Source organism: Gymnodraco acuticeps, unplaced genomic scaffold, assembly GCF_902827175.1.
Source record: "Gymnodraco acuticeps unplaced genomic scaffold, fGymAcu1.1, whole genome shotgun sequence".
In the NCBI taxonomy this organism is placed as follows: Eukaryota; Metazoa; Chordata; class Actinopteri; order Perciformes; family Bathydraconidae; genus Gymnodraco; species Gymnodraco acuticeps.
The window spans coordinates 1,064,910-1,079,346 of record NW_022991973.1 but is presented as its reverse complement, the minus strand read 5'-3'; the positions used below and the strand labels follow the sequence as shown (position 1 = coordinate 1,079,346).

Here is a 14,437-nt window from a genome sequence, read left to right as displayed (position 1 = left end):
TCTAATACATTTACTAACTGGATAAGAGCATGCGCAGGAACTATTTTACCAAATCTCTTTTTCATGTTTATATATATATATCTCTCTCACACACACACACTGGCTGCACGTCAACTTTTTGAGTGTCATTGTGTTGTTTTAGTTTACAAATCGTCCACTTGCATGTCCAGGAGCAGGACGCACCTCCTTTATGAGCAGAGACAGAGGCGTAGAAATGAAAGCCATCCCAGTGAACAATTAGAGCCTCGGATTGACAGGTGGGCTCTGACTGTCAGGGTGACGCTTCTGGAGGGGTGGAGTAAAGGAGAGGCCGGAAAGGGAGCTGGATGTGTCTGTCTATCAGTGGGAGCTGTCTGAACGCACGGCGCATCACCAACGTGCGCACATTTCACTGCGGACAATATCCAGGGACGCTCGTTAGAATAAACAATAATACATAAGAAACCCGGAAACAATAACAACAGTAAGTCTGCGGCTCAGAGGGCGGGCCTGCTCGATGTGTTTTGGGATGACTTTCTGAAAAATTCGTCAAGTGTCCGTGTTGACAATCGGACGGACGCCGTATATGTGAGTATTTCATTATACAGGGGGTGTTTTCAGGGAGACGGGGTGTGAGCTGATCGCTGCTGCGGGTTTTCTCCTCACACACACACACTTGACTGATTGACACACACCCAGTCAGGCTAACGTGTCACTCTTTCCTCCTTTTCCTCTGATTTCTTCCTAAAGACTGTACGGAGCCCGGAGCTAGCACCTGGACGGAGGAAGCGGAACACTACGGCGCAGTTTGGACTCCACCACCGAGTGAGTTAAAACGCCAGAAGAGGAGCTCCCGTTTTTCTTCACTTTTCCCTTGAACCGAGGTATGAAATAGTCCGGTGAGGGGTGTAAACCTTTTTTTTTTTATGGGAACGCGGCGAGGATCTCCGGCAGCTGTCCATATCCCCCCTCGATAGACTGAGATCCGCACGGAGCTTTCCGCCAGTTTTCACCGACAGCAGCCTGCGATGAGTTTCTGTGATCGGCAGAAGTTAACGGACGAGCTCCCTTTCGCTTTAAACGATCTATGTTTTTAATTTTCCCACCGGACATACCGATTATAAAATGATCAGAAGAGAATAACTCTCCACTCGCATCGATAAAAAAAAAGACTTCTTCACCCTGCGAGGGATCTACACTTTCATTCTAACATCCGCTGAAGAACTGAAGGAAACGCTGCTGGCTTTGATTTCCTCATTTTTGTTGTTTTCCTCTTCAGCTTGTCCGCGATTTTTATCTCTGCATGAAAAGTCAGGCGGAAAGTCTTGCAGCAGCATGCCGAGGAGAAAGCAGCAAGCACCGCGGCGGTCAGCAGGTAAGAAACACACGCACTTCATTCTCCTTACAGTCACCAGAAACAGCCAGGAAGCACATCCAGTACGGACACAAGTTTACACAGAGCGAACAGGCCTAATGCAGGACACAGCACGAGGATAACAGGACACGTTATACACAGTAAACTCGAGTCTCTATGTGGATTCAGCTAAATGTCCGTATGTATAATTGTCCAACCTTTTACCAGCCTATAATAAGTTCATTGTTACTTATCTAAGGCTTGCCATGCCTCGGTGCCAATTGTGCCTCTTGAGAAATGAATGCACTTCACTTTCAACGCTTTAAAGCTGATCCTCCACTAGGTTGCCAGCATCCAAGTTCCCCAAACAAAGCTCATCTTATCTCATTTTTACAGGCTAACGTGTTTGATGTGTTGGTGCCAGTAAGAAAAAAGAAAGAAAGTGGCATATTTTGAGCTTGTGTTCCGCTCAGGGATTGCCATCCTTGATTTGATGCTTGATTGATCGCCTGTCATGTGTCTGCCTTTGATCTATTCATTCCTGATAAACATCAGTAAATCATTCACCATAGAGACACGCATGCGCCCCGGCAGCTGGACTCCCTCAAAGGATAACTTTTTGCCCCCACCGAGGAGCAAAGAAAAGACAAATTGAAAGAAAAGTTCTCAAGCGGGATAAATACTTTGCGATTAATACCCAAGGGGGAGGGAACAAGGGAGGAGGGGTGCTGGGGCGTAGCGAGATCACAGAAAAACATCTCAAACAGGAATAGTCCCAAAACACTGCAGGGTGAAGAGGGGAGGTTATCTCTAATGGTCACTTTAAGCTCTTGACCTGACCTCTGCGTGTATCTCTCAGTGAAAGCTGTGTTGTGAATGTCATAAATGTTATAGACAGGGTGCAACAGCAAGATTATATACATCAAAACACAATTTTAAGATTGGTGAAGTATGTAAAATCACTATTGTGTATCATAAACTAGTCAACATTTAAGTGTTTAGGTGTGTTTCAGATGAGCATCTGTAACAACAGGCACCAAAAGTGTTAAAAGTGAACCGCTCATTTGTATTTAAGCTTTTATTTAGGAGAAAGAATCTCAGTAAAAGTAAATAATTACATATTTTCTATGCCACAATATCTGTTATAGCTCTCACATTTTGCCTTCTGACACTAGGGCCTACATGTTTTCGTTAAGTTTATCAGACATGAACTGTTCTGAGGGAGAATGGCATGTTTGCCTGCATCCATTTGATGTCCCTGGGCGATGTGAGTGATTGACATGCGTTTTTCAAATGACGGGGAAAAGAGGAGCCTTTGAAGTTTGCGCAGTAATGACCAAAGCCGAATAAAACAGCTGTAGAATGTTAAGCAGGCGCTGGAAATGTGAGGTTAAGCAGACTTAATCAAGGTTGTGACAGAAAGACTTTGAACTCAGTGGGGCTGTAATTTCTAATTGACGCCAGGCTTTAGTGATGGATAGAGAGAAATGTGTTTGAAGAACAAGCCTGGAAGTGAATAGTGTCGGTTTATACTTCTGCCACTGGTGAAATCCACAAAACAGAGCGATACAAAAAAAAGCGTTTCCTGTTTTTCAGCCTCTTCTGGTCACTCAGTCAGCCAAGCTCTGAAGTGGCCCCATTCCGGCTCAGCTTTTGAATATTGATTTAATTGTCTGTTTTTCTGACAGACACATACATCACAGGCAGTAATGGTCAATCCCAACTTGGCAGGCTTTGTCTCTATGTTATTTCCAGCACATGACATATGGTCAATCTAAAAAACTATAACACCTATACTGAAGTGTGTGCGATTTCTTCCTCTAGTGAAATGGTGTACACACCTTTTAAACACGGCCTATTTTTACAATACATTAGCGGATATTTCCACAACCTGGATTTGTCACTTGCACTAAAATAAAATGTTGCATACGCTCCTCAGAGAGAGAGAGAGAGAAAGAGAGGCTTCAATGGCCCTTTGTATGCCATTTCAAATGGGCTCTGTTTCATCAGTCACAGTGATGATTTTAGACCCTGTAATGGCGCTGTACCCTATCTAGTTTATGACCAGTGACAATACATCAGTGTTCTTTCATTTGGAACCACATTACTGCATCTGTTAGTTTTGGCAGTTGAGTTCAGTGCAGTGCAATTTGAGCAGCAGAGACTTTTGCTGCAGTCATTTGTCGTCATTTTCCATTTTTTCCCGTGTCTCCTCTCACAGAAGTACTGTTGTGCTGTGAGGTATTTCTTAATGGACCTCAAGGGAAACAATGCAGTCATATTACGTTATTATGATAAGGATTCAAATGTAAAAAGAGGAGAAATGTAAAGGATAAACAGTATTGTGTCTCTAAGCGAGTTTTGTTTCTCTCTTTTCGTGATACATTTTATATATTTAACTCTTTACAAATCATTTACATTCTTTATCTTCCAAAAGCATTCTCTGCTTCTCTGATTAATATCAGGTCACATTTTATTTATTTATTCTGACATTTCACTAACCACCTATTTTAACTGCATGATATCGGACTGTTGACTTTGGTTGCATTAGCATGTATGACAAATATATTGTGCGTATTACATAGATAGGCAGTAATTAGTTCAGTTTAAGATGCGAAATGTGGTGTACAAGATAAACAAAGAAGCCATAACTCTGTATTTGCCTTGATACCGAGGTCACTGTTTTGATTGCTGTCGGAAAATTAATGGTATTTCTGCATGTCTACTCCTGCTTTTAGTTGCCAGCCACAATATCTTAAATCAAGCACTGTCACTCTAAGTAATGAATCTGTCAACTAATCATTCAACATGTCAGTGTGATTACAGTGTGACAATGTGTTGAATTTATTCCAGGAGTTAAAAAGGTCTATCTTCAAAATATCCTGCATAACAATCCTGAGACATAGGAAGAGGCGGGGCAAACGGTATGTGACCAATCCACAGTGGGAAGGACCAAGATACTGGTTAGTTTATGGGATAGACATATTTATAATTACTTTTCTTACGTTGATTATTCAGGGAATGTAAAATCTACTCGGTTTCCTTTCACTCTTAAGTGTACACGTTTGGAAATATTTACTCCTGCACGATTCTTATCTCCAGTGACAAAAGAGAGAGCAGCTTCTACACTGACAGAATTATTACAGGTCATGAAGGGAGAGAAAGTGACATGCCGTGATATTTTCAAACATTACCATGTGGAAATGTGTTCTTTCATAGCTAAAGAGCGTAATTAGTTTGCCTTTGTCTCCTCTTGATAGAATTGTTAGGCTACTGGCTGGGTTTGGCCACTCACACAATGATGCTACTAATTAAAAAGTTTAGCACCCTAAACATAAATCAGGTTACAGAGACTGTTGATGCTGTTCATTTCTTTAATATGTATGATTCAGTGTCTCCAATAAACGGACATCGGTGCTACATTTTAATGATCTGTCTGTATAGCTTTGCTCAGCATGTGTTTAATTAAAGCGCTCAGCAACATTTGTCCAGATTGAAGACACAATGAGGAAGAGGATGCAGAGACAGTGCCTTGCCTTATGAGCTTCACAACTGACATCAGCGGCAGAACCCCCTTTACAGCGCAATATAACTAACTCAATGCACTTAATTATGACTTGTGGGCGGGGGAGAAGTTGAGCTTCCCTTCTTCCCGACGGCATCGTTAGCCGTGGTCCCTAATTATCCAGGTAGCTGACGGATCAGTGACAGGGCCCCACCGATTAATGCTTACAAATTCAGCAATGTGTCAAGTCGGCAAGCTGCCTTGATATAATCAACTTTGTGTAAGCTACTTTTCATACACCCAGATATTTCAGTGTACAATCATCAGCAGAGGTTGCAGTGGGACGTGACAAATCACAATGTGTGCCCGTGCTGGACACAAACACCCGTGTAAACAGGGTATTGATGGTAGCAGTCTCAAGTCTGGATGTACACCTATGCTTAGTAGATGAAATATGACTTCAAATTGTTGTATAGTGCATTACAGGTCGTTTTCAATAGAAAAGCAATAGCTGGCTTCCATTGGATGTGAAATATGTTCCGAATACTTTCCCTCTGATCTTTCTGGTAACAGCCTTTTGGTTTGTTTGACAGAACAGGAACAAAGTTCTAAGCGAAGCAGCATTCATTCATTTTGCTGTTGTTGTTGTTACTTTGAATTGTATTTCTCCTGCAGACATTGAGCTCACGGCACCTGTCAACTAAGAAGCCATCGCCTTGGAACCTTGTGTTGGTTTATCGGGATGTTTCTGATAAAGTATTTAATGGCATTTGTCAGGAGTTGAAGCTGTGCTGTGAGAAAAATATATATTATTTGTGAAGCGAAACCGTCTGTAGATGAGAACAGAGCATGCCGGTGTGTGTGTGCACGAGTCACTGAGCAAGATGAGTTTGTTTGTGTGTGAAATATTCTGACCCTCTGATAAGGCAGTGTATGTAAAGTGTCATTAACAGGTGACATTGACTGAAGGAGTCAGTGGATATATTTGCTATCCCACACTCCGCTACATTTCATTTGCATGTGGTGTTAGAGCCTCTAGGCCTTCAGGAAATCAAAGACACACACTAATGCGCACACTCGCACAACTACACTCTCTGTCCTCATCTTCATGGAGGTTAAGTGACAAATGAAGATCGATGACTGCTCTTATGGAAAAGAGAGGGTTGGATTGCAAATATGTGGGAATTAGGCTTGCCAGCAGAGTGACGATGTAAAGGCATTCAGCGTTGCAGCCCCGAGGTAAAACTATCCCAGAGCTTGATGAGGTTCAGAGGAAGCAGGAAAACCTGGATTTTCACTCAAGCACGACACGAGGAGCCTTGACAATGAAGTGAAGAAAACAAGGTCATTTTTACAGTAATACAACTCACTAGCATCCCCACTCTTAAACACATCGTGCATTTTTTTATTGTCTCTGGTTTTCAGTGTCTGTTTTCCATTCGCAAAGATATCTTGGCTTCGATTCAAAACAGCTGCACAACAAAAAGCCATGATGTACATTGAGGATGTAAAATAATAACGATAGTGGAATGACTTATCCTTGAGGGGTTAAGGGCTCCAGATGCAAAACAAAGTGTTGGTGCTGATTGAGTGAAAGAGGCAGTTGGGTGAGCAGAGGAGAGGCTGAAATTACAGACAGGGTTTTTAAGATTCATTCTTTGAATTGCTTCATACATTTACACTAGCTAAATTACTCCCCTTTGTATCCAACACAAACATATGGATTCCACCAATCCAATGTAACTGTGGGCCTTCATTCTGGATGTATGGTTAGGGCTGCAATTAATAATTATTTTCATAATTATAATCTTAAATAATGGATCAACATGTTACCCAAAGCATATCAGAAATAAGATAATAAATACATGTTTATATTTCAAACAGCTAGGGGTTAAATGTCTTGTTTTTTTTGTCCAAGAAACGCTTTAAAACCCAAAGATATGCCGTGGACCGTCATGTATAACAAAGAAAGGCATCGGATCCTCACATTTGAGAAGCTGACAATTATTTGTCTTTGCAGCTCGTTTTAGGTATTTAGGATAAGAAAGGGTAGAAGCCTAGAAAAGGACAAAGAGAATAAGGCTAAAAAAAAAAGGTGCAGAAGAGAGAGAGAAAAATGTGGAGTGATGATTTAAGGCAAGAAGACGGGAGGTCCAGGGTACACTCAGAGGTCAGTGTGTACTCAGGGGAGCCTCCAGTCTAGAGTGTGTGTTGTTGTTACAATACAGAAATCTTGTATATCTGACATCTAAGTACTTTAATATAAATGCACTTTTAGTTTTTAGTTTTACATTCCAGTGCCATGAAACATTGGTGTATCCGTATGTATTGTGTGCGTCCTTCATGATTAACGCTCTGTAGGCCAGACTGACGCCAGTATTGGAGAGACAGAGTTAACCAGAGCTGGCTGCTGTGATTTCATTTGTCAAAAGCCAGACTAGGAAAAAAGACTGCTTAGATTTTGATATTTGTTTCTGCATTTCGCTTGAGTGATCTCAGAAATAACTAATAATAATATATAATATGTGCTTCCCTTGATCTATTAGAAATGACCACTGAGGCGGCGCCTGTTGTAAACATGGTGAACATACTAGAGATAAAGCTGGAGATAAATGGCCGCCATAACAGTCTCAGCGAGGTTAGATTACTTCTCAGTAGGCTTCTCGTTTTTATTGAATCTCTTGTTCCCTTTTATTGCTTATACTTAAGTCCAGAGCTCAGTCCATGAAGCTAAGAGTGAAAAAACTGTCTTTGATCCACCAGCTAAACGTTAGAAAACAGCATTGAGGTGAATGAGTTGCACCGGAGGCCCCGTACGACCCAGCCGCTTCTGTTAACCAGCCTTGAACATCTGGGTGGGTAAGAGAAGGTGTGGGTGAGGGGGAAGAAGACAACGGAGGGAGAGAAAGATGGGCTGTGAAGAAAAGGTATTAAAAGTGACAGATGAACAGGACTCTGGTAGACGTTCTCCTGCAGCAGCTGTGACTGCTGCCATTGCTCTGACAGGTGTCAATTAAGAATTACTGCCGAGGCCCTGTAGTCATTTTTTCCTGCCCAGCTGTCTGTCTCTGTGCCTTTTTGAGAAATAAGACTTTACCCTTGTCACTGCTTTAGCGCTTAGCCGCGGTCGCCCCAGAAAATGAGAGCATGGCGGGCACGCTAATCGATAACCAGTGTATTAGCAATTATTTTGCCCATTGATTTACGGTGGGGCAGTGACTCCCACCGTGTTATTAGCCGCTGATTACATGCGCCTGTGCTTTACTGCAGGCTAGCACGCCAACGCCACTATTGCTCTGCTGTTGCCAGGTAGACATATTTTATCCTTAGAGCTAGGTTTACATATAAAGACGGAAATAACCCATATTTCCTTCTTGAGTGTTGAAGTTTAGTCCTTGAACTTGTCTCCAGATTTAATATAACCATAATTTAATACCCTTTATAGGACAATTAAATTATGTGTTTTAGATTAAACCAAGTCTGGTTACAGAAACCACTTTCACCACTAAATTGTCATGTGACTTCAGCAATAAAACACAATTTAGCTCTCAGTCGTATCTCAAAATGAAACAATCACTCAGGTGGAGCTCTATGGCTGAAATAATATGTAATTTATGTGTTCTGGGATGACCATTTGAACCACTTTGTACGCACCCTTTTGGCTTCCCATATTTCCAACAAAAGGAATCCTTTAACATTTTTAGAATTTTAGAAACCTAATTGTGTGGATTAAAGATGGCTTTATAAGACCCTAAATAAAGAGACACATTTCTTACTCACAGATGCACCAACCAAATCCTTTTGGACTCTTACCGACCTAAATAGTCACATCAGTTATCGTCGGCCAGCCTGATCCACATTAAGTAGTTTCTCATCAATGATATCAGGACAATAAACGTTCGATCAGTGCGTCACTATTTTACCACAACTTTAACTGTACTTATACATTCTTTATCTTAAAGCCAATGATTTTTGGAAGGTTTTACATATTTCAAGAAAATGGCTCAGATGCTTGAAACATTTGTAGAAACTGTCTAGTAACAAAAACAAGAGTAATTTAAATACACTAACAACTGCAGTACTCTTTGGCTGAATATTTTATCCCAGCAGAAATTCCATTAAAGTTCAGAACAGGAAAATTAAAACTTTGTAATGGAGAGTTACGTAAATTATTCACGGCAAAGTATAAAGCAACCCCAGAAATGCTTGAGGCTTACAAATAGAATTAGTGTATTTTGTTTATTTTTTTGTGGTTGCCAAGGCAAGGGCTGGATATGAGCTGGAATATTTATGCCCATGATAGCTGTACACTTTTGGTGTTTTGAATATAATCCCCCTTTAAACATCAGCGGAACATTAACATTAATCAAATGTATGCAAACTAAGCAGCAGCTTGTGGTGACGTTTATTTTTCCCTTCATAGCTCCCAACAAGAGCCTTGGTTTTACTGCATGTAGATTATGTTGGCAAGAACCAGTACACTATATCAGGAGAAGAAAGGTACTTGTTTTTATCACATGGATAAAAGCTGGCCTCAGCGTAACCAAGTCCAAACAATGTGGACAAAAGTCGGGGTGGACGTTTCTATCCCCAAAGGAGTGTTTGTTTAACTGATAAGGTGGGATGAGAAGCAATGAATATCATTTTTTTGGACACTAGTTTACGGCAGATAAGCCATCTGGGAATAGATACAGTTAACAGATGACACTTTGTCCTTGAAAGCGGACGCTGGGGAAGGTCACGCTGCATCCTCCCCTCACCTCTTCATCTTTATCTCAGCCTACTCCCTCTTTTTCTCCTGTTTTTTGGGGGGATTACTGCCCTACTCTCTCTGCCTGTAAGCCTTTTCTCATCTTCCTATCTGTCATCAATCTCTATCTTACTGACTCAATTCTCCTCTACCCTGCTCATATTTTCTTTCATCTTCCTCCCTGTCTCTTGCCCTCATCTCTCTCTCGCTCTCTCTCTCTCTCTCTCTCTCTCTCTTACCGGATGCTCAAGATTCAGTGAGCTGGTTACAAGAACATGAACTCGACATCTGAAAAGGAGAGCGTAATATACCCTTTCAGGCCCACTGGCCGTGTTCTCATATTTCAAAAACCTCTTTCTGCAATAGTCTGATTTCAACAACACACGGCAGTCACACTTCTGCGTTGTAAAAAACTGAAAGGTCACATGGCAGTTAAGTCATGTGTCATCTTCTCTGAAGTTTAAACACATGACTGTCACGTATTTTCCTAGAGGAGACATTTCCATTCCCATGAAGCTCTGTTGCACAGGAAAAGAATGAAAGCATATTTTGTTTTAGTGTTGCCCTCCAGTTTTCGTTGACTCAAACCCAAGCGCTTCAGGATTTGCCTTGGCAGATGAGAAGCGCTATATAAATTGTATTTATTATTATTATTGAGCTAGCTATTTTCAGGGTTTCATAAAATAATCACTCCACGGTCCTCGGTTTGATGGGCAGTTGAAAGGGGATATAATGTCCCTGGATCCCAACCCATTCAACAGCACCACATGCTACTCCCCAAAAAATTCCTCCCAAATCTCTCCTGAGCCGCCGTGTTGTCTCAGACTTGACAATCACAGGGGGTGTATAAGCTCAGCTCTGTCCCTCTAAGTCGTCTGTCTCAGAGTGAACAGCAGGACGCCTCCTTTGCACCCAAACGTCTCCTCTGTCAGCGTGTCTCTCTCCTCACTCAGTCCCTCCGTCTGTCTCTCCCTCTAACTGGCTGTCCACCTGAGCATCTGTTTCTGATCACCTGTCTCTGGCTGTCTGCTGACCCAACTGTTGTCCTGTTTACGTGTCTCTCTCTGGTCCATCTGCCTCTCCCAAGCTACACCATGACAGGACTGCCGCTGCATCAAAACCAACCACCTTGAAACATGTTGACATTGAATAATGTTTCGTAGGGTAATTCGCATCAACGTCAGTGTTGGGTGTAAAGTTGAAATTATTAATACATTTTAGCAGAAACAAAGTAATATTACGGATTTTGGTAATTATGATTATTTTGTTTTGTCAAGGAACCACCTGGAATTGAATTGTTTATAGTTTCCTTTTTCATTCCATCCATGCCGCGCCATTTCTCCCAGTGCGCCACCCTAAGAATCTCCAGTGTATCCTCTTGGAAAAACTCTAGCTTCTCAAGCAAAGAATTGAAATTGTTAAACATACATCTTCTTTTGCCACTGGTTCTATTCCATAGATACAAGTTACATATCTTGTGGTCCTAAAATAATGTCTCTCCATTCAAAGCCTTGAACATTTTTGCTGGTCCGTCCTTCAAAATATGGTCCATGGCTTCTGTTTCCTGTCAAACTGATCCATTTATGTCTGTTAAGAAGTATTTGCTCCTACATTCAACTTTTGTTATACTTTGGGTACCTCTTGCTCTTCTAACGTTGTGAAGGTCTGTGTAATATATCTGTCATCTTGCCGACTACTTACAGTATATTTGGAATATGTCTGGCATTACATTCAAAGTCCAAGAATGTGCCCATTCCCAGTTTGAGTGAGTCATTTCTAGGTGTGAGTGTGACGTTCTTATTTTTTACTTAACTAATCTGTTTTTACTCAATCATCTAAGTCTGTCACTTCATTCATTTCCTGCCTTGCCTCATAGTTGGAGCCTTGTACTCAAACCTTTCTGGTTTAACAATCACTGCTGTCAGATATAAGGGAACAACATTAGTCTAGTTAAAATTATGCCAGAAACTGTCATTCCAAAGTGATGATAACAATATTTACATAGAGATATACGTTTTCCAAAATATTCTGATATACAGAAGGTCTCCAAATATATTTGCCCATCACAGTTTATTTGTTTTTTTCTGATTCAGTGTGCTTCTATTTGAGTTAAACTATCAATTAATTTAACTTATTAAAGCATTAATATTACTTTTCCATCAGACCAACTGCCCAAAATCTGTTCAGTTTGCACTCACAAAAGACTAAGCTTAAGTTGCAAATCCTCAAGTTCATGCATCATAATGCATTTTCTTTTTAAAACTTGGAAGATAGTATTAATAGCATAAACATTCATATCCATCATGAAAAAAGGCATATGAATTATAAACTATAAATGTATTAATTAAGACCGCAGAAGTGTACAAACTGATAGGTTAAAGTTACCTGTCACCATGATTTACATGGTTTAAATAATTCCTTTAACAAACAACAGAAAGAAATGTGTGCAGCGTTTTACTTGCTCGAGGGTTCTCTGGCATACCCAACACCAGGTTGTTTGTGATAGTTCAGTAAGAATAAAAGGCTTTGTGACTTTTTGTTTTGAAAAATACTTTACAGTGTGAGAACAGGAGCTTCAGTGTGATTTACGGCCCGTCCACACTACAGCGTCGACAGCTTCAATCTGCCCATTCACTTTGAATGGGGTGACGTCACGTTGCCGGTTTTTTTCGCCGAACTGAATTGTGGGTAGCATAGCGGTCCGTCTCCGCCGTCTCCGGCGTCAGAAGTTGAACAATGTTCAACTTCTGACGCCGGAGACGCCGGAGTAGTCAGCGCCAGCCAATCAAATCCCGTTTCGGAAAATCTGACAGCTCAAGCCGTAGCCAATCAAACCGCGTCTAAGCTGGGAGAGATATCCCGCCGTTCATTTCTATATTTAAAAAAAAAGATGGAGGAGAAACTAATTATCGCCGTAGCAAATCACCCGGTTTTGTATGACCAGATCCTCTTCACCTACCCGGATACAAACCGGAGGAACCAGGCATGGAGGGAGGTGGCAGATTCAGTGGGTGAACCTAGTAGGTTTTCGCCTGTTTGGGGAGTTTATATATATATATATATATATATTGCTCCCATAAAATCCCCGGGGACTTTTGCTTTGTATGTCGGGGGCGGGAGATTCATGTGATTGGTTGTTGGTCGCGTTGCTTGAATAACATCCCCAAGCTTCAGACACGCCCAGCTCCAAGCTTTTTTTGAAGCTGTAGTGTGGACGCTCCGTTACAGTTTACTGTGAAACCTTGAAAAAGAAAATGCATAGCAGAGATTTGGACTTACAGTAAAATATATTAAACAATGTATCTGGTGATGTAGTCTCATAAGAAGAACCAGACAAACCATACTGTTAAGTTATATGTATGTGCACAGGGCAGAGCGTTATTCATTGGGGAGAATGTGTGTGTGTCAGGATTTGGTAATTAAACTTGGTCAAACAAACTACACAAGATCAAAGGGCAGAATGGCCTCGCGCTGATTACCATCGAGTTCACTCAATTATCTCGTTAAACTCTGTCCTCCAGGAACTTCACCACGCTATATAACAGCCAAAGAGTCGAGAAGATGATCTAATTTCCAGTTAACAAAAGGACTTTGAGGCTGAAATTGTCATTTCCCAGCAATCAGCATTAAATACAGAGGAACCGTTTCTTCTAGGGGACAGTTTTGGCTAATCGAAGCTAAAACAAAGCTGCACTATTGTTAATCCAGGACACGCAAGTCATATTTCTTTATGAACTTACAGACTTTGTGAGGTTTAATTATAACATTCTGAAACACTAGAAGCTTGCAAAGTGGCTGCTAAGCTGTTAAAAGGGCCTCCTTGGTACAGGAAATTACCACAGACGATTTGGTTAAAAAAAAAGATGTTTTCACATATTCATAGGAAGCCTTTAAACTATTTTAGATCTACATTCAGACATTTTTAGCCTCGCCGTGCCAGACAGTGGAGCTACTGTGGAAGCAGTGTGGATGGCACAATCCTGAGCGGGTGTGAATGTGCACCCCCCCTCTTGATATTTGGGATCTATTATGTATGGAGGAGCTGAGTGTCTACATGACCGGGGCCAGAGAACTAGACAGGACTGAGTGAGGCACTATTGTGTGTGTGTGTGTGTGGGGGGGGGGGGCATAAAGGGATAAAAAAGAAGAGAAAAAGAGAGTGACAGCAGACAAAAAAGAACCAGGGGAGGAAAGAGGGGGTCCAGGGGGGGAGTGGAAAAAGAGGAGGCGAAGCAACAGAGGAGTGAAAGAGAAATGACTTGAGGGGTTGAGGGATGGAGAGAGAGGTGAATAAAGCGAGAGAGAGAAAAGTATCAAGGCAATGGAGAAGAAAAAAAGAGAGGGAGACAGTGAAAGCAGTTGGATAGTGGAGGGGAGAGAAAGAGAGAGGGGAGGATGTCACCCATGGCTGCCACTCATCACTCACAGCTTAATGACGCTGTTTTTTCTCCTTCTCCTGCTTCTTTTCCGTGGGAGAGAAGGGGGGAGGCAGTTAGGCCCAATCAAACAGGGTCATACAGAGTTCACAACCTCCAGGTGGGACCGTCCTCCTCCAGGGAAATGTTTGTGCATGTGAGGCTTATAGGACCGTCTGGACATACTTTAGTTGTTTTGAGAAATTCTTATCAACAAATCGGGGAGTTTTAGTTTAATCAAGGTTGTGGTGGAAAACAAAAGCAGACTACAGGATGCAGTATTTGATGTCTGACACTTTTAATCTGCCTTCCAACCCTTTTTATATGTTGGTGAAGGTGCAAACGCCCCGTCCAAACATGTTTACTTATGTGTGTGTTTGAAGCATGTGTGTTGATGTGTGTGTACGCACATGTTTGTTTTCAAGAAATATGAT

At 41.5% G+C, this 14,437-nt stretch overlaps 1 protein-coding gene across 3 annotated transcripts in view; it reads left to right on the top strand.

The window, feature by feature from the left end:
* The window catches only part of tshz1 (teashirt zinc finger homeobox 1), a 145,768-nt gene that overhangs the window by 115,623 nt on the left and 15,708 nt on the right, over positions 1 to 14,437 (top strand). For 2 of the 3 annotated variants that reach the window (XM_034200957.1, XM_034200958.1), the window contains one exon: positions 730 to 1,354. In XM_034200957.1, coding sequence (XP_034056848.1) covers positions 1,315 to 1,354 — 40 coding nt within the window. In that variant the 5' untranslated portion in view covers positions 730 to 1,314. Of the gene's footprint in view, positions 1 to 310; positions 568 to 729; positions 1,355 to 14,437 lie in introns of those variants that run through there. The other variant, XM_034200956.1, reaches the window with a different exon arrangement.